This window comes from Pseudophryne corroboree, chromosome 6 (genome assembly GCF_028390025.1).
Source record: "Pseudophryne corroboree isolate aPseCor3 chromosome 6, aPseCor3.hap2, whole genome shotgun sequence".
Classification (NCBI taxonomy): Eukaryota; Metazoa; Chordata; class Amphibia; order Anura; family Myobatrachidae; genus Pseudophryne; species Pseudophryne corroboree.
In genome coordinates this window covers 519,808,102-519,832,849 of record NC_086449.1, presented here as the reverse complement: position 1 = coordinate 519,832,849, position 24,748 = coordinate 519,808,102, and the positions used below count along the sequence as shown (strand labels likewise).

Sequence of the window (24,748 nt, the reverse complement as noted above, 5' to 3'; positions counted from 1 at the left end):
GGGGAGAGATGTGTGCTGAGCGGTCTGTGATAGATCACTCAGCACACATCTCCACCGTGTGCACGAGGCTTTACAGCTTGTTACAGCGTGCAGTCTAGTGTGTTTGTTACACTTCAAGTGTCATAGATAACAAGCTTCATGCCCATTGTTCTAACATTAACATTTTTCTCATATAGCGCCTCCAGACGAGGATGTATTGCAATATTTAGCTACATTGTACTCTAAAAACAATGCCCAAATGTACCAAGGTGTATCTTGTCAAGGTTCAAGCAGTTTTCAGAATGGCATAACCAATGGAGCTTCATGGTACTCAGTATTAGGTAAGATATTTCATCCTTGATAACATGTATAATGTTAACAATAAATGTAATTTGAATTTTGCATGTAAAGCTAAGTTGCTGCAAAATCCTGAGGACACGAGAAGGAAATGGTCTATAAGTTGTAGTTATTATCATTGTTATTTATGAAGTTCTAAAATGTTTAATGCTTTTCAGATACTGTAGTGACATTTTAATACCAACACATAGCAAAAACAGTAACAGCAGCCCTCCCTATTAAATCCACCACCGTCAGAGACTGCCTAGCAGTGGGAGTGACTTCCCATAGGAAGCGCTCCGTGCTATTCACAGCCAGACAGCCAGTCCCAGGGAGAGGTGTTTTCTTCCCCTGGGACTGCCAGTAACAGTAACATGAGATATGGACAGTGGTGGATTTTACCTGTGGGCTGCAGCCCTCCCTATTAAATCGCAAAAGGGGAATATTTTGTGAATCCCTGGTAACTGGCGCAAGAAAAATTATCACAGAAAGCAGCCCGCAAACTGGTTCACCACAACAGAACCTCACCAAATGTTCCAATAATTTCTCAAACTTAAATATACATTTTGTGGGACACCAAACTGACAGGCGCTTAGGGTATCTTAGTATATATAGGTGAATATACTCAGCAGAAAAAACCTCCCTGGGATATGTGGAAGTGGAAGAATTCCAAACTGCAACATGGATGGCTTTTTTCCTTTTTCTGGAAAGTTTTTCCGTCTCTCAGGTGTAACATGAAAAGAAGATAATATATATATGTGTAGTAATGTCACTTGGTGAAGTGGTTTCACATTCAAATCCATTCTTTCTGACACAGAGGTGGATATAAAGATACCTTTATAGGCTTTTTCCTTCCGTTTGGAAAGTGAGTTTGGGTACGCCTCTCCAGCGGATGTGCATGGTCTTTTGCTGTGAACCACTAATAATGTCTGGCGCTATTGAATATATATATATATATAATTGCGGATGGGTGCCCGTATCCACAATCACACCCACTCCGCACAGGTATCTAAGATATAATCCAATATTATTATCTCTTATACCTCGTGAAATCTATCCAGCAGCAACAAAGGTAAAATGGCCTGTGGATATGGCCAACACAATCCACCCGATTAAAATCGGGTGTGAACTGAAACAAACTATAAAACCCCTTGCGCTATTTAGACTTAACTAGAAGCAACAGGACATGAATAAACTCAATAAAATAATTATAATTATAAGATAATTTTATTATCTATAAAATCAATCAAATGTGAACACAAATAGTTCATCAACAAATGGAATGATTAATATGCGCATATAAATAAAACTATAACATTAATTAAATAATAATAATAAGACTACTGATTGAGCATAAGAGGTGGATCATATAACTAATAGTGACCACAGTGGGCTAAAAATTGATAATGTCCTTGTTTTTAATTCTCAAATAGGACAGTCCCATTAGATGTGCTCATGAATAATTCATGATTAGATATCATATGGTGTGATATATATGAAGCCTTTGTTTATATATATCTCGATGAATAAACTTATCCAATTGCTCACATAAACAGATAGTTCTTTACTTATGGGATAACTGTTCAAAAGTCATGGAGGAATTGATATAACACCCGGGACTTTAGTGCATCGCAAGCACCTGTAGAATATAGCTCCCGTTTCAATTACCACGAATGGCGTCCTCCGTCTCCCACTGAAACTGGCCCTCTCGTGCACACACCTTAACTGATTTGGAGAGAGAGATGTCAGTCCGGCTCCCGGAGCTCTGCGCACTGCAAGCGCTACAAGTTGATTCAGCTCCCGTCTTCAAGCCGCCGCATATAGCGTCCTCCCGTCTCCTACTCGTCAGTCTCGGACACCACTGCACATCAATGCGGACAAACAGCCGATGTCCACCGGGTCACAAATAGGGCACTTTCTCTGACGCGTTTCGCCTCTAATTGAAGCTTCCTCATAGAGTGAAAAACTTTATGACAATGTAGCCCTTTTTAAATAACAGCCTCGTATTAGATTGGTGCAATCATCCACCTAGATATATAGCACCTGTCTTAGATCCAGCTCCTGATCCACCTCCTTGCTCACCTATTCCTTAATTAAATATTTCTATTAACTTCTCATATGCCCGCCTGTCTATATATAAACACCTATTTATAAAAAATGTGTTAGCAGTATATATAAACACATAAATAGAAATATATCTGCTCTATGAGGAAGCTTCAATTAGAAGCGAAACGCGTCAGAGAAAGTGCCCTATTTGTGACCCGGTGGACATCGGCTGTTTGTCCGCATTGATGTGCAGTGGTGTCCGAGACTGATGAGCAGGAGACGGGAGGACGCTATATGCGGCGGCTTGAAGACGGGAGCTGAATCAACTTGTAGCGCCTGCAGTGCGCAGAGCTCCGGGAGCCGGACTGACATCTCTCTCTCCAAATCAGTTAAGGTGTGTGCACGAGAGCCAGTTTCAGTGGGAGACGGAGGACGCCATTCGTGGTAATTGAAACGGGAGCTATATTCTACAGGTGCTTGCGATGCACTAAAGTCCCGGGTGTTATATCAATTCCTCCATGACTTTTGAACAGTTATCCCATTAGTAAAGAACCATCTGTTTATGTGAGCAATTGGATAAGTTTATTCATCGAGATATATATAAAAAAAGGCTTCATATATATCACACCATATGATATCTAATCATGAATTATTCATGAGCACATCTAATGGGACTGTCCTATTTGAGAATTAAAAACAAGGACATTATCAATTTTTAGCCCACTGTGGTCACTTTTGCTGTGAACGTCTCCATATTGAAAAAGACTTGTCTATTGTCTAAAAACATTACTACATATATATATATATATATATATTATCTTCTTTTCATGTTACACCTGAGAGACGGAAAAACTTTCCAGAAAAAAGAAGAAAGCCATCCATGCTGCAGTTTGGAATTCTTCCACTTCCACATATCCCAGGGAGGTATTTTCTGCTGAGTATATTCACCTATATATACTAAGATACCCTAAGCGCCTGTCAGTTTGGTGTCCCACAAAATGTATATTTAAGTCTCCCTATTAAATCCACCACCGTCAGAGACTGCCTAGCAGTGGCAGTGACTTCCCATAGGAAGCGCTCTGTGCTATTCACAGCCAGACAGCCAGTCCCAGGGAGAGGTGTTTTCTTCCCCTGGGACTGCCAGTCTGGGCTGCGATAGTGGCTTCCCAGCTCCCCTGCTAATTTGTCAGCCCTTTTTGACTTATACGGGCTGATGCAGTTCATAGAAGCCAACCTGTTCAGCAGTGCTGGACCTAAGCCATACCTCCCAGTGACATCAGCCATTAATCACCAGGAGGTCAGGGACTGCAGCCAGGAGGAGATCAGCCAGCACCCCCGGTCAGACAGGTAAGCAGCTTCCAGGGCCGTATTAACAGCAGTGTAGGCCTCTTGCTAAAGCAATACAATGGGGCCCCTACCCATCCTCCAGCTGTAGGGATGGAGGGTGCTATCAGCGGCAGATTAGATGTTCCACTGGCAGTAGGGAGTGTTCTATCTTCCGCTCAGCATGTAGGACCTGGAGCAGTTATTTCTGCTAATTACTCCTTTACTGCACAGTTGATGGGAGATGGGATGGGAGGGAGAATACTAAACTGTAGAAGGGGGCATTGGGCTGAATGAAAGGGCCCCGGTACATGACTTCCAAGGGGGTGTTTAATATGCAGGTGTATAGTGGAGTGGGCTTAATATTTATAATTTTCTGGTGGGAAGGCAGCTTACTTGACTGCAGATATCTCCAGTTCCTGGAAATAGATTTCTTAGCTTTCAATGAGATAAAAAAAAAAACTAGAGAGTCCCACCTTTCAGGAGGTACTGGGGGCTATGGGATCAGAGTTCAGGAGCCACCACCAAAAATATAAAACTGCATACCAGCCATGGAGAGCTGGAGCAGGGACCAGCTGCTGGAAGGCTGATCTCTCTGGTTCTGGGCATAGTTGAGACAAGCTGCCAGTGTCCACCGAAAAGGGGAGAGTCCCAGATTTTAGAGTATACCCTATGAAAAACTCTGTAAGTCAGACAGAACCTGAGACATCTGGCTGGGAAGAGCAATTAACAGGCTTGGATGGGGATCACTGCTTTGAAGTTGGATATCTTCAGTTCCCCAGGGCCGATTTTCAAAAATCTTGTCCCTCAGCTATCCGTTTAGGGCCCTTATATGTCCAATGTAATGATGGTAACATGAGATATACATGCTAACAGAGAGAAGGGGGGTACACCTAGAAGAGGAGATATTGTAATATTTAGATGACAAGCAGTAACTCAGGAAGCCATTAATGCTAGTAGTTCCCTTATTCCATGGTCCCCGATGACCCAACCTCTCAATACTTAAAAAAAAAAATTCATGAACCCTAGAGGAAAATTAAATTGCTAGTGAATGATTTTGCGCAGCCGAAATCAGTTCAGCAGCCACCGCACTTTACAGCAATGGGATCTTGCACAAAAGTGTAGCTACTGCTGGTGCCAGTCTGCATGATCATAGACCTACTCAAGCAGTCGATGTTCCTCGTTGTTGTGTTGGTGCTGTATATGCATATACTGTTACTGAGGACTTTGCGATGGCTCTGGTCGGGCACTGTATCCTTTTCTAGGCGGCAGCTTCACTTGCGATGTTTAGAAATGTTATAGTCTGAAAAGTCACAGCTGTGTAGGCCTGTGCGTACTGACATGTATGTTGGTAGTGTAGTCAGTAGGAGCAGTTTGGAGGCAGTAATCTTTTGACAGTGCTCACTAACATGTCAATCACTTTTTGTATTGTTTATGATATTGAAGCATGTGGGGCCAGCTTGAAAGTATTCTTTAGGTTCATTTAAATTACAGATACCATACATGGATTACATATGTTTTACCAGCGCACTGGATGCTAGCTGTCAGTATCCCAACAGCTGCATCCCGTCCGCCAGAATGCTAGCAGCAGGGTGAGTGTCAAGAGTCCCCTTGTGGGTTTTGCTGCGCTTATCAATGCTGTAGTCTCGGTGGCTCACTGCACACGCAACAGGATTTATTCCCACTGGGTGTCGTGGACACCCACGAGTGGGCATAGCCCTGGTGTGCCGATATTCCGGCTGTCGGCATTGTCGGAATTTCGGCATCGGTATCCTGACCGTCGGGATCCTGAGCCGGTAAATTAACCGCATCTGCCATACATACTGTATATTTGGTTAGCCAGTATTTAAACTATGAAATTATTGAGATGCTGTGTATTAATTCTTAAATGACTCATCATTCATTCTAATAGACTAGAGTGTACAGAGTGTGTCCCTCAGAATTAAGGCAGCACATGTTCAGTTTAATACTGTACATTCAAACTAATTATTGGTGTTACTTGCGTTTGACATGATGGTGTTAACGGTCCTAGTGAATGTAGCCAATGTCCTCTGTGATTCCAGGTGGCATGCAAGACTACAACTACATCTTCAGCCAGTGTATGGAAATTACTCTGGAGGTGTCATGCTGTAAATATCCTGCATCTTCCACACTTCAGCAATTTTGGAATGACAACCAAGTATCTGTTATGGAGTACATGAAGCAAGTACACATGGGTACATGTACTTCTGATAGTCCTTATCCCGTTCATTGCATTGTGACATACACAGCTGTTGAAGTATCTAATACAAAATGTAAAAAGAGAATGCATGAAAACTCTCATCAGAAATAGCAAAAACTCCTATTTCACAAAATGGGTGTAATGTATGACCTGGAGGCGCAGTGTGACATTGTGTAACATTGTGTGCCTTACATCTTTGTGCTGGTTTTGTGCCTAGTGAGCACTCGGGTTTACAGTGCTCGTGTGCATAACAGAAAATGAACCCCTTTACTGGCACTTTTTGGTCTTGTCACATATCAACAGGAAATCAATAATAATGTATGTAGTACCCTCATCAATTATATTTAGTGGGTTTTTTTTCCAGAAGGCTATGTATTTGGTGCCGTAACAGGGGGGGGGCAGCTTGTCAATCCCAACAAGTGACGGAGGTTCCGATGTACAGGAGGAGTGATGTGCGGTCAGTTGAAAGACCGCACATTACATCCGCAGGGCAGGGACCGTTGCAGCGGCAGCCTTTTTATGCACTATAATGTGCAGCCCGACCTACTCCCCAGTGGTCCCAGCAGCAAGCCTCACCTTAGCATGATAATGGTGCTAGCTGCACTGCTACTGCAGTCCCAGGCTCCTCCTCACCCATCACAGGGCCTCTGTCTCTGGGACTCCCGGCCTCATCTTCCATGGTGCCACCTCCTCCTCACTGTAGCAGCACCTCCTTCTAATCCCCATAGTATCACTTCCTCCTCCATGGCTTCACCACCAGGACTCCTCACAAGGCAGGGCAGGCACCAGTTCTAACTCAGAGGTCTGATTTATGGGTGCCAAATTACATTATAGCTTACCCCCCCACAGACACCTAAAAACAATCTGATGCCCCTATGTGTGGTGATCACTAGAAAATAGCTACTAACAAGGCGCTCTCTCTTTTTTCAAATGTGGTTGGCCCCAACTCTGTAGGTGCAGGATGTGGGAGATATAGCACATTAAAGGGGGAGATGTACTAAGCAGTAATACAAGTGGAGAAGTGAGCCAGTGGAGAAGTTGCCCATGGCAATCAATCAGCATTGACGTAACATTTATAATTTGCATACTATAAAAGTATACAGAGTAGCTGATTGGTTGCCTTTGGCAACTTCTCCACTTTTATCACTGCTTAGTACGTGTCCCTCTAAGATACAAATTTATCAAGCGTTGGAGAGTGATAAATTGCATGGTGATAAAGTACCAGCCAATCTGCTCCTATCTGTAATTTTTCAAACAGTCTGTTACATTCCACTTAGGAGATTATTGGTTGGTACTTTGGGGTCTATTTACTAAGCCGTTGTTGGAAATTGAGGGGTCTATTTACTAAGCCTTGGATGGAGATAAAGTCGCTGGAGATAAAGTACAGTTTGGACCCCCATGAAACCCCTGCTGTGCAGAGGACAAGTCACATTTGTCTTTAACATTGGATAAGTTCAGGCACTATGATCTTTTATGTCCCTCATTTCTTTCCATTTAACTATATCATCTGTTTAATGATTTTGAGAAAATAAAGGGGTAATGAGTGTCTTTATGTCTGCTGTCATATTTATTTAATTTTGTAATATCAAATAGATTGATTCTTTTGTGCTGAATTGCATGATGTGCAAACAGCTCTCTAGTTCCACCTCTGAACTGACATTAAAAAATACCTTTTTGCTTCCTGTTATCCACGATGCACAGTTGGTAACACAGAAATTTCCTAGAGACTCCCAAATTTGGGAGATAATCCCCTGGCCAGTCTCCTGCCACTTCACAGGTGAAGGAGTCATGGGGTGATGATGCTATAAATCATGTGACCAGCAAGTACTCCATTTGAAAGATACCAGCCTGAAACTTGCAGCATTTGAATTTCCAACCCTGAAGTACTTGCAATATAAAAGAAAACCACAAGCACAAAGTGTAGGCTTTCAGAGTGTTCATGTTCTACATATTCTCTGGGAACACTAGCTATTTATGGTCTGTAGATAGCACACCATAGAAAGTCTACAAACTTGAACAGATCAGTGAAAAGTATTTAGTGCAGCAGTTTTTCTTTCTTTAGGTTGTATGGAACCCATTGAGCAGATGATAATTTTCCCCTAATTAAGACTCCTGTACAGCCAAGTTAACATGACAAATGGCAAAATGGTTACTATAACTGGATTACCTTTTTTGGGATCAAAATGAAGTATGACATACTTAAGAAACTCTCCAGGAACATGTGGAAGAGTCACAGATTGTGGGGGGCTCTCCCATACTTCTGAGAGAGTGGGCCAGTCTTACACATGCCTCCCACTTCTCAAGTTAAGTTTTCCGAGTGAAGCGGGCAACCCGGGAGGTTGATGACACAATTTGCTTTGACTAACAGGGACAATTCTACGATTACACAATTGGCATACCTCTCAACCATCCTGATTTCAGCAAGACAGTCATACTTTTCAGGCACTGTCCGGGCCGCAGTGTCTTGCAGACAGGGGGGGGTGAAATTGTGTCTAAAGAAGCTGGGGTCTGCCCAGCTGTTTCAGAAGCACTAGACATGACACCAGCATGACAAGAATGGAGGCGTGTCCTTGTGCGCCATGAGGCCACACTCATTTTTGAGAGTGCATACAAGTCCTGACCCCTTTCTCCCCAGTGTTGGGATGAATTATTGTGGCATCACAAGCCCCATGTATCCGACATGGTTGCTCCATCCAAGTCTCTCCCAGGAGGCTTTATAAAAGTCTGCAAGTTTAAAATATGGGATGGATTATTATTATTTACTCATGTAAAGTTTAGATCGTGTGTGTCCTGGTTTTATATTTTTAGATTTAATGAATCATATTTGTTATTTCTTGGATTATATGCTGAACCTTATAAAATAGAAGCAACATGCACTTTTTGTAAGCAGTGTGTTTATGCTATCCGTATGTTTAGCTTTATTTCTTTTAATGAATTCACAGGAATAAAGGGGCAGATATTCGATGTTGATGGAAACCCTTTTCCAAATGCTATAGTGGATGTCCAGGGACGGCAACGTATTTGTCCATACAGATCTGATAGAAATGGGGAGTATTACCTCTTGCTTCTTCCTGGAACATATACACTTAATGTAAGTATATGAAGGTTATAGGTATGAAATGGTATTACATGTGTATAGAGCAGTAAGGTGCTGACCAGTACCTGCTCCAAGATGTGCAATGCAATTCTTCCTCTCTGATGCCAGATCAGTTTTTTTCACTGTATTATTCACTTTGTTTCTGCTACAGTGCATCCGGAAAGTATTCACAGTGCTTCACTTTTTCCACATTTTGTTATGTTACAGCCTTATTCCAAAATGGAATAAATTATTTTATGTGAATACTTTCCGGATGCACTGTATATCTAAACACAATCTCTTATTCATTATTTCACACAATCTATGCAGAGCCATATATAAAGTATGGCAACAGTTCTGACTTAAGTTAATTATACTCATATTTGGTTTATTTTACTTCCTCATCCTTTAGGTTACGGTGTTGAATTCCTCAATCATAAAGAACATAACTATACCGCAGAGTGCAAACTTTTCTGCACTGACTTATAATTTCCAGCTCACCACAAAGACAAGCAGTACAGTGCCAGTAACAACATTTTGTACTCCTAGTGGCACCAGTAGCACTGGCAGCATACTACAAGCCTGTTTACTGACGTGCATCCTGAGAACTGTGCTAGTGTTATTATGTAATGCCCAATAGAGCGCAGATTCTACCAAAGAAACCTGTACAAAGACAGACAGGTGTGGAGCTTGATGGAATTACTTTGAAGACTTACAAATGGAACCAGAAAATGTGCCATAAAGTCTTCAGTTAGGTGCTGCCAATGCAAACTTTTATTATTGTCTTGGTTCTATATATCATTTAAGCATTCTAATATGAATTTGTTTTATATTTACAAAACTGGTCTGTTAAAAAAGGTGCCGCTCTGAAGCCCAATATCTACCAAATATGTATACTAATTAGAGATGTGCGGGTTCGGATTTCCTCAGTTCTTAACGCCAAAATTAACATGAGTTCGGATTTATCCAGATATTTCTTATGGGCTATCCAAAACACGTGATGTCAGAGAGTCAATAAGATGCTGTTTTGAGATCCATGTAAATCCAGACCCGCACATCTCTAATACTAATACAGTAGTGTGAGTAAATAAACTGCTTACAAAAATCACGCTGCCAGTTAGTGGTTGTGGTGGTTGCTTACACTGTAAAATGTCATTAAGAGCAAAATGTTTTCCTTTAACCATACACATTTTTTAGTTAATCTTTCCAGCCCATAATTTAGTTTAACTCAGGCATTGTAAAGCCTCAAAAATGTAGCATTTGCTTGCACTTTAAAAATCCTAAATGTGTGTAGTTTCCTGGTAGTGTTTGGTACTCTTCACTCTGAAATGGTCACGGTAGTCTCGAATGAATGAATGAATGAATGAATACCTTTATTATCATTAAAAAACACCAAGGGATGTCAACGAAAAAATCAAGTTAAACCATATCACATAATAGAACAAGCAGCAATTACTTTCCAAAACCTCCACTTAAGACATTTCGACAGTTTAACATATGCACTGCACTTGGAACAAAGCGGTCATAGTCGTTTTGTGCGTGAGTGAACAGCCAATCTCACAAAAAAAGGAATAATTTGGATGACTAGGATCCTCCAAAATAGCTATTGATTTCTTAAGGACCCTTTTTTCATAAGTCTCATGAATACCAGGTAACCTTACCCCAACTACGCTGCCTGCTGTCCTAACCATCCGATCTAAGGCCTTTTGTTCTGCAATAGTACAGTTCCCGACCATACAGCAAGGCCGTAGGTCAGGACACTCTCCACTATGCTACGGTAAAAATTGTACAGGGTCCCTTTGCTCACACAAGCTGATTTTAGGTGCCTTAAAACAAAAAAAAAGACGTTGCTCCACCTTTTTTACCAAAAAGTGGAATTTAAAGACCAAAACAAAGTATTTGAAATAAAAATCCCTGGGAATTTGAAGGATTCCACCTGCTCAATAATTTTCATATCCAGAAGGATAGGTAACTTAGGAGTGCTATTTCGCTTCCTGAAATCATTTATCTTCTCCTTGGCTTATTTGCCCTACTCCACTCAAATAAATAAGGGACCTCGTTCCTGTATGCATTCTCATCCTCATTACTTATTAAACCCACAATGGCGGTATCATCCACGAACGTAACAATTTTCACAGAGTCCGATGTTGATTCACAATCGTGGGTAAATAATGAATAATGATGCCTTTTATCAGGGTCAGGGTTCTTTCTAGATTCAGATGCATTGCACAAGTTGTACATTGCTACGTTATTAACGGAGGAGGCTTTAATATATCTCCTAACCTAGCTGTAGACAGATCTACCCCCACCCTAGACAAAGCAGATATTGCACCCCATAAGGATTCGCTGACTTTAATGTTCTTAAGACAAAACCTGGCATTTTTAAAATTCAACTGCTGGAGACGCCACTTTTCACTGCTCACCAGCAATTGTACACCTGCATAGACATGATCTCATGACTATTGCGGTAGTAAACTCGCCCTTCTCTTGGAAAGATCATGTGGGAGTATACATCATCCTAGACATAACTTGCCCTTCCTCTGGTGCAGGTGGGCAGTTAGATGACCTTCTGTTTATAAACACATCTTCCATCTCAGAGATTAAAACCAAATCACTGACTATTTTAACGGCAATTCCTCAAAATGACATACTAGCGAGTGTGGTAAGGGAAGCCCTAAAATCTACTATAAGAGGTTGGCTCATACACTCAGCATCCACTGCAGAAAAGTTAGCAGCATGAGAGTTCACTCATTTGAAGGAATAATATATCCTCCTTATAGTACAAAATAATAAGAGCAAATCCCTACTTAAAGCTTCCTCTCTCAACACAAGACTGTCAGAGGTCAGATTAATGCCATCCTCTTTTGTAGAGCAGCTAATATGCTGAAAAATGCAAGCAAGACTGATAAAGCAATTTCCGTGCTAGCAAGGAAGCTTAGGCAGAAGAGAAGGGGCATAACCAGAACTTCATGGGCCCCACAGCAACATATTGATGGACTCTCTGTTCCAATGCTTCTTGAGAGACACCTCTCCACAACAGTTATTCATTTATGCCCCATAAACCTCCCAGATTTGAAAGGTTATTAGAAAAGATATGGTAAATGCTATTCAAAATTTCAGTACATAATCTAAAAGCACAAAGGAAACCATTTCTTTAAAATGTTGAATATGATATGGTCCAGATGGTGGCCTTCATTAGTAATACACATTTGTAGTCGATTTCTGAAGTTTCACATCACTCGGCGGGTCATTTCCAGCGTTATCGCTGCAATTTCTTGAGAAAGCTTACTTTCATTTGACTGGATAGGTTAAAAAGCAGAATTTTCATTACTAGGCAGAAAACAATCCTCACCAGCTTCATGAAAGGCCTCTACAGAGCCAACGGGGCTATCTGAAAGCTGAGGTCTACAAACATCAACCAAAAACCATTAATGAATTGAAGGCTGCAATAGGCGAAGAAATTATATCATATACAAAGCCAATTGAAAATAAACTGTTCCATGCACTTTTAGATTACGTACTAAAATTTTGAATAGTATTTACCATGCCATTTTGGTTATCCTTTAAAATATTTTTTTTTGCCTTACCCTGTACATAACATAGGCAAGAATAAGGTACAGGGATACAGGAACAAGTGATTGCCAACTGTCCCAGTTTTAGCATAACAGTCACATTTTTTGGGGCACTGTCCCGCTTTCACATCCACGGGCCTCAGTGTCTCGCGGTTTGGCAGTTGGGAGACCCTCTCTCACTTGCTGCAGACCGGCAGTGAATAAATGTGGGCGCATCCGCACGGCATCTATTCACTGGGAGAGAGGGGTTTGGGGACATGGCCAGACCGTTGTGGGTGAGTTGCTGCTGGGAGAGATACTGCTGAGCGACTACTCACTTCTCCAGATCCAAGCTGCTGGTGTCTGCAACTTGCTGATTCCAGCTGTTGTTAAGATGTTTGCTGCTGACAGGCTGTAAGGTACAGTCTTTTAGCCTGGTAGGATCCAAAGAGTCCTAAACCAACTCTAGTGTTGCACCACAAGGACAAAAAGAAAACAGAGGTCCTTCTGCAGCTTGTTTTTATACCTCAGCCCACTGCAGGGATTAGGTGGATTTTTAACCCCAAGAGCCTGGGCCTCCTGCTGGGTGGCACTGTGAAGTCTCATTTATGACTTCCTGCAGGCCTTTGTGGGATGCAGGGCTGTGACATTCTATTGCTGGAAGTTTGGAGTAGGTAACAGGCAGAAGCAGTCTGTAGGTCACAGGACTATAACGAAGTATTAAAGCGATGATTGCATATTTTACTGAAATATTTTATATACATGTTCGACTTCCACTGCTTCTTAAGGTGTGTACACACGGTGAGATATTTTCTTTCGATTTTTGACTATATAGTCAAAATTGCAAGAAAAGTTAGTGCAGATCGCAAGGTGAAAGTAACCTTGCGATCCCGATGCGCGGTCCCGCCAGGTCGGTATCGCAAGAAAAGATAGACTGTGCAGGCAAGTCAATCCTTGCTAGATCGGTGTACTATCTAGTTCATCTCACATAAATCACTAAATGTTATTATAATATTCCCTAGGAATAAATATTTAGAACGGTAATAAGGATGATATTCAAATAAAGCAGATGTGTCAAATGTATAATTTCTTATTTACTTGATGTTCTATTTGTTACTATAAGATTATTTTGATGGGAATACTTAATACAAAAATAATTGTCTTAATATCATACTCTCCCTATAAATCAATTTAGGAAAATCATGGGTTTCTATTATTGATTTGGAAAATTCAGGTTTTTTTTTATAAGGGATACGGTCATTAGGTCGACCACTATTGGCCGACATGCATTAGGTCGACATGGAAAAAGGTCAACATGCATTTTTCAAATTTTTCTTCATTTTTTTTTTACTTTTTCATACTTTACGATCCACGTGGACTACGATTGGGAATAGTAACCTGTGCCAAGTGCAGCGAGGCACCTTGCCCGAAGCATCGCAAGCCATGCGAGGGGACACGGTGCACTAATTGGGGTTCCCCATCACTTTACGATGAAAACAACACCAAAAAAAATCTAAAAAAATCATGTCAACCTTTTTCCATTGTCGACCTTGTTCATGTCGACCTAATGACTGTGTCAACCTATTTCAGGTGCCGACCCAGTCACAGTCAACTAATAGTGGTCGACCTAATGCATGTCGACCCTATAACCCATACCATTTTATATACTGCACATTGTTTCAATTGTGCTTCTATGTATCACTATTTTGATACACCTGTTTCTTTATAAATAACCTAATCTACCTAACCAATACGATTGCAAGGACAAATGAAAAACGGTAATTGGTTAAACATATTGGTTAAATCAATGTCAGCAACCAATAGAGGACTGAGGCTGGCTATTTAACTTCCTCCAGCCCGATGTTTGGGTTCCCTATGATTAAGCTGTAATGCGAAACGATCATTAGGATAAGCGGTACAGGTGTCAAACGTGTCCGCTGTTTAAATAGCCAACCACTGTTAATATGGGCGAGTAGCCCTTGAAAATATCAGTTGTTTGTGTGTATGTGTTGTGTGTCATATGTAAGAAGTACCAACAACAGAGATAAGCTAGGTATTGACAGCCGTGAGTAGTGGGATTCACACGCCAGAGAGGCTCAGTGATGCACACATATTGATGGCTGTGGGTTAGCGCTGAGAGGCGCGCTATTAGACAGCACTGCCATATACTTGACAGTGCTTATGTGTACCACTGCTATTGTTAGGGGTTTTTCAATATTATCATTAATACATCATGATCAGAGAGCTATAATGGATAGTTCTCTAAATTACGATCAATAGGTACATTAACATAATCTGTGTTCCCAGTGATATTAAAATTAGAACTATCACATTTTTAGTATGATGATAGGTACCACTCTAATGCTGTGACATATTCATGGTCACACTCAAAGGACCAATAACATTATCTCATGCATTTATAGTACTGTATGCCCCCTCAAAAAACAATAATAATAATAATAATAATAATAATAATATATATATATATATATATATATACATACACACACACTAGCAGGAGACTACACACTGACTCTAGGGTGGTAATGACTGACGTATCCAATTTTGATGGTATATATTAATGCATATGGTATAATACAATAACCAACAAAAAATTATGAGAGTGCCAATGATCCAAAAGGCTTCGCATAACATTGAATAATCTATATATTTATACTAGCATCAACTGGTTAATAATAAATGTGAATATATTACACTGATTGGTAATCGAATAATAACTCTAATATTATAGGTATACATTTATTATTGTGGAAAAAGGTGTAATCGTATTGCCTGAATAGTGAACAAAGAGTATACTTGGATTCAGTGATGCGCACACTGCCAATACTCATATTAAATTGCTCATGTGGTATTTGATAAAGAATATCAAGATTATTACATATTAGAAGCAAAAGCAGTAAGTTTAAATTTATACAATTGTATCTCTTCCACAATTTGACAAAAGCTACTGTAGTGAGATATTTATACCCTACTTTAGCAACATATGAGACACATTCCAACAAGGGAGAATAAATAAAAAGTACACAACTACAGTGGTTGAGCCTTTTATTATCACCTTGAATTTGTACACCTTTTCTTTTTCACTTGCACATATTTTGCCAGCTATTAACAAGTATACATTAAAAGTTAGATTATAATTAACTAGTGGTCATCTACCTAATGGGTAGGTGACTTAAAGTAATTTCGTTAGTATATTAGACTATGTGTGCCCTAGTTAGGGAATACTTTCTTTCTTCTTGGTTGATACAGTATAGTCAGTGTGTTTTCCAGTTTCTGCTATCTTTCCATATTTTCTTACTTGTCATATATGTCTGCATATTGGTTACCAATCATCAGGAAATGTGCCTCAATCTTCCCTTGCATTGCATATCCTCAATTAAACCAATATTGCTTTTGGATATCATAACTGCCTTGTATATCTTGCTTGTGTCAATCTGCCACATCTGTTCTTACCATGATGAGAAAAGGTTGAGTTAACTATATCAGACATACCAACTGGTGCCCCATACATGTTCTCAAACATCCTACAGTGTTCAACAAATTATATTTTATTTACATAAATAAAATCTTTAAAATAGTGTTACCCCGCAGATGTGTTAAGAGCTATAATCAAATACAACACCCACCAGCGCCATCTGGGTAGCTTTCAGTTTTTTGAGACACATAATACAGAAAACAACCTTGTGATAGCCACACCATAGAGAGAGCATCTCTGTAATTACCATACAATACAGACAGCACCCTAGTGACAATATAGAAATCATCTTAGTGACCACCACACAAAACAGACATAATACAGATGATATCCTTGTGACCACAGCACAATATAGAATTCCTATAAGTGCCATGAAATGCAGAGAGCATAATAGTGTATACCATGCACTACAGACAGCATCCTAGTGACCACCATACAATACAGACAGCATCCTTATCACTGCCATACAATACAGATATCCTTGCTGTTTGCAATACAGAGATAGCTTGGCTCCTTGCAGCCATATCATGTCCCGTGTACATACTTTGCTTCCCCATCCCCCTAAAAAAAAAACCTCTCCACATCCCACATCCACTGAATCTGAAATAGTGAATCCAGTAGTATGAGTATACATAACAAGAGTTACCCTGTCTGCTGCAACTACTAAAACCTTGCTCACATTAAGGGGGTAATTCAGACTGGATTGCTACGGCAGCAGTGATCACAGTCTGAATCACTGTGTGGTGTGCGCACGTGCAGCTGCCACATTGTGCGTGCACACCCCGGGAGCCCAGTGAGATGCTATCAGCATCTGTCTGGCTGCGATTGCCTCTGCCTGATTTACAGGCAGAGGCGGCCGCGGGGCGGGAGGGGGCGCCGGTGTCAGGGCGCTGTCCGGACAACGGAGGCATGTCCAGACCATTGGGGGGTGGGCCACGGTGGCTGTGTGATGTCACACGGAGCCGCTGTGACCCAAGACGTAGCCAGTAGCTCCCTCCCAGCGCACAGGAGCTGCGCTGGTAGGGAGCTATCCATCAGGTACAAAAGCATTGCCGCCGTGCGACGCTATTGTACCTGTGTATGGGGGTGGGGGGCAAGTCCTGACATGCGGGGCGGACTAGCCCTGTACTGGGCGTTCCCCCACATGTCAGAGTTTAGCACACCTACGATCAACTCTGAATTACCCCCTAAGAGAGGTTAATATACTCCGTTGTATATGAGGATAATAAGTTAAACTTTCCAATGTTTGTATTTTATTAGTTGTGAAATAAATATAAGAGCACAGCTCTGACCCACTCTCGTTAAAAAACCAGACCTTAGATATGTGGTGGGGTGATCTAATTACACATATCCTATGGCCACTTTTGGCACATTTACAGCTTTCTGCACTCTAGTAGATTACTTCCCACTAATCTGACTGGTTAATGGCCAGAGTCATCCACTTCCCAGCATTCTAGCAGAATTCTACAGCATATGACAAAAACTTGTTATACCCAGCATCAGCATGACTGTACTTTGCATGGATGTGGTTGTTGGAAAGTAGACAAAAGACTGCAAGGACTGTCTGATGGTGTCTATAAAAATAAGATTTTGGTTACCTACCGGTAAATCCTTTTCTCGTAGTCTGTAGAGGATGCTGGGGTCCACATTAGTACCATGGGATATAGATGGGTCCACCAGGAGCCATTGGCACTTCAAGAGTTTTAGAGTGTGGTCTGGCTCCTCCCTCTATGCCCCTCCTACCAGACTCAGTCTAGAAACTGTGCCCGAGGAGACGACATACTTCGAGAGAAGGACTTTAACACAGATAGTGGTGAGATTCATACCAGCTCACACATACAAGGCACGTCAAGACAACTAGCTTGAACATTACTTACCAAGTAAAAATGCAGTACTCAACTAAAACGAAGTTGTACTGAACCAAATAACATTTGCAGGAAAAGGAAGCACTGGGCGGGCGCCCAGCATCCTCTACGGACTACGAGAAAAGGATTTACCGGTAGGTAATCAAAATCCTATTTTCTCTTACGTCCTAGAGGATGCTGTAGAGTAGAGTAGGCCTTGACAGATTTTGGACACGGCAATCCTGCCGTAGAATAAGCATGCTGGATAGTGAACCTGATCCAGCGAGATATCGTCTGCTTAGAAGCAGGACACACAATTTTCTTGGGATCATATAGGACAGGGGCGGCCAGACTTTTGGAGTCGGTGATCTACTGTGAAAGCTAAAAAGCTTTTGTGATCTACCTAGGAGGAATAATAGCACGCGCCGTAGGCGCGTGCCCAAAAAAAAGGCGTGGCATAACAAAAAGTGGGCGTGGTATAACAAAAAGTGGGCGTGGTATAACTAAAAAAAGGGACGTAGCCTTGCTGCACAGAGTGTGATGACTGCCTCACACGAAATAACACATTGGCCCCCACAGGTAAAAACCTCAAACACATGCCCCCACAGTGCCAGATACACATGCCCCCACAGTGCCATGTGCCCACAGTGCCAGATATGCCCCCACAGTGCCAGATACAGATATGCCCCCACAGTGCCATGTGCCCACAGTGCCAGATATGCCCCCACAGTGCCAGATACACATGCCCCCACAGTGCCATGTGCCCACAGTGCCAGATATGCCTCCACAGTGCCAGATACAGATATGCCCCCACAGTGCCATGTGCCCACAGTGCCAGATATGCCCCCACAGTGCCAGATTACAGATATGCCCCCAGTGCCAGATATGCCCCCACAGTGCCAGATATGCCCCCACAGTGCCATGTGCCAGCAGAGCCAGATATGCCCCCAGTGCCACATATGACCCCACAGTGCCAGATATGCCCCCACAGTGCCAGATATGCCCCCACAGTGCCATGTGCCCAGTGCCAGATATGCCCTCAGTGCCATGTGCCCACAGTGCCAGATATGCCCCCGCAGTGCCAGATATGCCCCACAGTGCCATGTGCCCGCAGAGCCAGATATGCCCCCAGTGCCACATGACCCGCCAGATATGCCCCCACAGTGCCAGATATGCCACCACAGTGCCATGTGCCCATTGCCAGATATGCCCTCACAGTGCCATGTGCCCACAGTGCCAGATATGCCCCCACAGTGCTATGTGCCCGCAGAGCCAGATATGCCCCCAGTGCCACATATGACCCCACAGTGCCAGATATGCCCCCACTGAGCTATGTGCCCCCACAGTGCCAGATATGCCCCCATAGAAGAGCTCACCGTGCTGTGTGTGGAGAGCAGAGCGCGCGCTTCTCCTGTCTGCCGCTCTGCCTCCTCAGTCTGAACTTCGGCGGTGACGGCAGCGTGTATGGCTCAAATCAGGTGCCGGTCCGCGAGCTCTCATTGGCTAACGAACCGGCACCTGATTTGAGCTATACACTCGGCCGTCACTGCCGCAGACCAGACTGAGGAGGCAAAGCGGCAGGCAGGAGAGGCGCGACTTCTGGGTGGCTGGGCGGCGGATCGCGTTCGACTGGTCGCATGTCCGTGATCAACTGTTTGGCCACCCCTGATATAGGACAAACAGAGTCCGACTTCCTGTGACGAGAAGTTATCTTCACATATATTTTCAGAGCCCTTATGACATCCAAGGACTTTGATGTAATAGAGGAGTCTGGCACCACAATAGGTTGGTTGATATGAAATGCCGACACAACCTTCGGGAGAAACTGCTGGTGTGTCCGGAGCTCAGCTCTATCTTCGTGGAAGATCAAGTACGGGCTTCGTGGAAGATCAAGTACAGGATAAAGCCCCCAGCTCGGACACCCGCCTAGCAGAAGCTAAGGCCAACAAAGTGACCGCCTTCCATGTGAGAAATTTGAGCTCCACCTCCTGTAGAGGCTCAAACCAATCCGACTGGAGGAACTGCAACACCACGTTAAGGTCCCAAGGCGCCGTAGGCGGTACAAAGGGAGGTTGGATATGCAGAACACCCTTCAAAAAGGTCTGAACCTCAGGGAGGGCAGCCAATTGTTTCTGAAAGAAAATGGATAGGGTTGAAATCTGGACCGTCCCAGTTGAAGCTCTTGGACTCACACCAAGAGACATATTTTTTCCAAATACGATGGTAATGTTTAGATGTTACCCCTTTCCTAGACTGTATGAGGGTAGGAATAACTCTTCGGAATGCCCTTTCGAGCAAGACTCAGGCGCTCAACTTCCATGCCGTCAAAAGTAGCCACGGTAAGTCTTGATAGGCAAATGGCCCTTGCAGTAGCAGGTCCTCCGGAAGAGGAAGAGGCCTCGGATCTTCTTGCAGTAGATTCAGAAGGTCCGCGTACCAAGCCCTTCTTGGCCAGTCTGGGGCAATGAGGATCGCTTGAACCCTTCTCCTCTTTACGAGCTTTAGGATTCTTGGGATGAGTCGGAGTGGAGGAAACACGTACACTGACTGGAACACCCACGGAGACACCAGGGCGTCCACTGCCACTGCCTGTGGGTCCCTTGACCTGGAACAATAACGCCGAAGCTTATTTTTGAGATGAGAGGCCATCATGTCTATTTGAGGCAAGCCCCAAAGATCCGTTATGTCCTTGAACACCTCCGGATGGAGTCCCCACTCTCCTGGATGGAGATCGTGTCTGCTGAGGAAGTCTGCTTCCCAGTTGTCTACTCCCGGAATGAAGATGGCTGATAGCGCCAACGTGTGCTTTTCTGTCCAGAGGAGAATTCTTGTCACCTCTGACATTGCCGCTCTGCTCTTCGTTCCGCCCTGTCGGTTTATGTAAGCCACTGCGGTTACGTTGTCCGACTGCACTTGAATGGCCCGATTTCTTAGAAGAGGGGCTGCCTGAAGACCGTTGTATACGGCTCTTAGTTCCAGAATGTTGATGGGCAGGCCAGCTTCCAGGCTTGACCACCTTCCCTGGAAGGTTACTCCCTGAGTGACCACTCCCTAGCCGCTGAGGCTTGCATCCGTTGTTAGCAGGACCCAGTCCTGAATCCCGAACCGGCGGCCTTCCAGGAGGTGAGGCAGCTGAAGCCACCAGAGGTGTGAAATTCTTTGCATTTGGTGACAGACGAATTCGCTGGTGCATGTGGAGGTGAGATCCCGACCACATGTCAAGGAGATCCAGTTGGAAGGTCCGAGCATGGAACCTCCCGTACTGGAGAGCCTCGTAAGAGGCCACCATTTTTCCCAATAGGTGGGTGCATTGATGAACCGACACCCGGGGTGGCTTCAGGACATCCCGGACCTTAGTTTGTATCACCAATGCCTTTTCGTGCAGAAGAAACACCCGCTGCACTTCCGTATCCAGGATCATTCCCAGAAAAGACAACCTCTGGGTTGGTTCCAAATGTGACTTTGGAAGGTTCAGAATCCAACCGTGACTCTGGAGCAGTCGTGTTGTGAGAACAATGGACTGCAGTAGCTTCTCCCTGGACGACTCCTTTATCAGGAGATCGACCAGATATGGAATGATGTTCACACCCTGTTTGTGGAGCAGTATCATCATTTCCACCATCACCTTGGTAAATACCCTTGGTGCTGTGGAGAGTCCGAATGGCAGGGCCTGGAACTGATAATGACAGTCCAGCAATGCGAAACGGAGATAAGCCTGATGCGGCAGCCAGATCGGAATGTGAAGGTACGCATCCTTGATGTCCAGTGACACTAGGAATTCCCCCTCTTCCAGACCTGCTATCACCGCCCTGAGAGACTCCATCTTGAACTTGAACTCGGTTTCGGTACCACGAAAAGGTTCGAATAGTAACCTTTGGTCAGCACTGGCACAATGACTTGTGCATCCACCAGCTTTTGGACAGCCTGCTGAAGAACTGTGCTGTCCTCCAACAGAGTTGGTAAACCTGACTTGAAAAAGCGGTGCGGAGGGAGACTTTGAAATTCCAGCCTGTATCCCTGGGACACAATATCTATTACCCAGGGATCCAGGCCGGACGATACCCAGACATGACTGAAATGTCTGAGTCTCGCTCCCACTGGCCCCACCACCGGGGCGTGCAGTCCACCGTCATGCGGAGGACTTAGGGGTACTTGACGCAGGCTTTTGTTCCTGGGAACCTGCAGCGGCAGGTTTCTTGGACTTAAATCGACCTCCCCTAAAGAAGGTATTGGATGTCCTAGCCTTTCTAGGCTTGTTAGGCCGAAAGGACTGCTGAGCAGCTGAGGAGAATGATTTCTTCGGAGCAGGTGCTGCTGAGGGAAGAAACGGAGACTTACCCGCTGTAGCGGTAGAAATCCATGCATCTAGAGCTTCCCCAAAGAGAGCCTGACCTGTATAGGGCAGCGACTCCACACTTCTTCTGGATTCCGCGTCGGCCGACCACTGGCGCAGTCAAAGTCCCCGATGAGCTGAAACAGACATGGAAGAAATTCCCGCAGCCATGGAACCCAGGTCTTTCATGGCGTCAACCATAAAACCCGCAGAATCATGTATGTTGCGTAAAAATAATGCAACATCATCCCTATCCATTGTATCCAGATCCTCAAGCAAGGTAGCCGACCACTTCATTATTGCTTTTGATATCCATGCATTAGCAATAGTGAGACATAATATGGCCCCAGAAGCAGTGTACATTGATTTAAGTGTGTTGTCAATCTTTCTATCTGCTGGCTCCTTTAAGGCGGTAGAACCTGGAACAGGCAAAACCACCTTTTTTGAGAGTCTGGACACAGATGCGTAAACAATCGGAGGGTTCTCCCATTTTTCCTGTCCTCTTCAGGGAACGGAAAATCTACCAGAACCCTTTTTGGGATCTGGAATTTCTTTTCAGGGTTTACCCATGCTTTTTCAAAAATAGCGTTCAATTCCTTTGACGCAGGGAAGGTCATCGAGGCTTTTTTATTTTCTGTGAAAAAAGCCTCCTCAACCTGATCAGGTGTTGTATCATTAATATTTAACACATCTCTGATAGCCTCTATCAATAGTTGCACCCCCCTTGCAAGAGATGCAGACCCCCGTAACACATCCCCATCACCATCTGTAGTGTCAGTATCGGTATCCGTGTCGTCTTGTGTTACCTGCACAAGCGCACGTTTGTGGGGGTATATAGTAGGGTGTCCTGAGGTACCAGACAAGGGCCATACAGCCATAGAGGTCTGCAATACCTGGGTTGCAGATTAATTACTAGCAACCCTGTCAGAAATCTGAGAAATCCAAGTTTTGATAGAGGAAAACCACTCTGGTTCCCTTGCTGGAATCTGTGCTAAACCAGTGCTAGCCTGATTACATGGAATGGGATCATCCTGGGAGGATAAATCCTCTGCAGCATATGACACAAGGTCACACACACACGTGGGGGCAGACAGAGTTCCCCCCCCAAGAATGGCAAGAGAGAGACAGAGATTGGAGCCAACCCACACAGCGCTTTTTTGCAAGGAGAAACCCCTAAACAGCGCTGACTTGTGCTCCTTAATAGGACACACAGTCAAATAACAGCCTCCCCTCACTTCTACAACCCCTTGGTACCGTACGTATACAGTAACCTGGAGTTGCTGTGGAGGGACCTGTGTCTTCCTTTCAGCTTGCATGCAGGGAAATGGCGCTGGAAAGCTGCTGGGTCCGCTCTGAGGATAAGCTCCGCCCCCTTAATGGCGCTGTCTTCCCGCTCTTCAGGTGATTATACTGGCCTGAGGAAAGTTGCTGGCTGAGATCCCTGGACCCCGACAGGCTTGCTGACCAGTTGTTGGGGGTAAGCGCTGGCCCAGGTCGCCCCTCACAGCGCCGCACCTTGTGCCTCTTGTACCGTCCAGGAGCACGGTTAATACCGCGCTCCTACCCCGTTGCCGCCATCTTCACACCGGACCCTCGCTTGCTAAGGGGGGTCGCTGACTAACTCACCACTCACTTCAGCTCTGTAAGGGGTCAGCGGCATGCTGCTGGGGCGAGCAGTTCCCCTGTGGCGGAGACCGATCAGACCCCTCTGGAGCTCAGTGTCCAGTCAGCGGAGTCAGTGGCTCAGACCCCGCAGGGCGGACACTGCTCCCCCCTTAGTCCCACGCTGCAGGCAGGCTGTTGCCAACAGCCTCCTGTAAAAAAACAAACTCTATTTAAAAACTTTTCCAGGAAAGCTCAAGTTGAAAATATGAAAAAAAAAACCCTTAAAAAGTTGTCGACTATTGCCGTGTCGACCATTTGAACATGTCGCCCATAAGCACTGTCGACCGTTTACATGTTGACCTAATGCATGCCGACATATTGACTGTCAACCTTTTTACTGTAGACCAGATACCAATTAATTTTTACTATAATTGTCATTTTAAATGTTGGGCTTAAGCATGCTGAAAATCAGCATATGATTATACAAGACACGCCTTATACAGAAGCAGGAAGAGCATTTATTTTGTACCAGATAGTAATGCCCCATATCACGACACTGCAACATCCACATATATATCTCCTAACTAAAGATACCTCTATGTCAAAAACTAATCATTTGATCAAAGTAAATATAGATATATAGCTATGTCACGTGACTTATCTCGGTCTTATTATGTACTGCACCACCAAGAATCATCTACATCATATAATGTATTTACCAAATAAAAAATATATTTTCTCTGACGTCCTAGTGGATGCTGGGGACTCCGTCAGGACCATGGGGAATAGCGGCTCCGCAGGAGACAGGGCACAAAAGTAAAAGCTTTAGGATCAGGTAGTGTGCACTGGCTCCTCCCCCTATGACCCTCCTCCAAGCCTCAGTTAGATTTTTGTGCCCGGCCGAGAAGGGTGCAATCTAGGTGGCTCTCCTAAAGAGC

At 43.9% G+C, this 24,748-nt stretch overlaps 1 protein-coding gene across 1 annotated transcript in view; it reads left to right on the top strand.

The window, feature by feature from the left end:
* The window catches only part of CPM (carboxypeptidase M), a 144,164-nt gene extending 128,205 nt beyond the window's left edge, over positions 1-15,959 (top strand). Inside the window, exons 6-9 of the mRNA XM_063927498.1 lie at positions 177-320; positions 5,748-5,900; positions 8,848-8,996; positions 9,394-15,959. Coding sequence (XP_063783568.1) covers positions 177-320; positions 5,748-5,900; positions 8,848-8,996; positions 9,394-9,621 — 674 coding nt within the window. The 3' untranslated portion in view covers positions 9,622-15,959. The remainder of the gene's footprint in view (positions 1-176; positions 321-5,747; positions 5,901-8,847; positions 8,997-9,393) is intronic.
* The last annotated feature ends 8,789 nt before the right edge of the window (positions 15,960-24,748 follow it).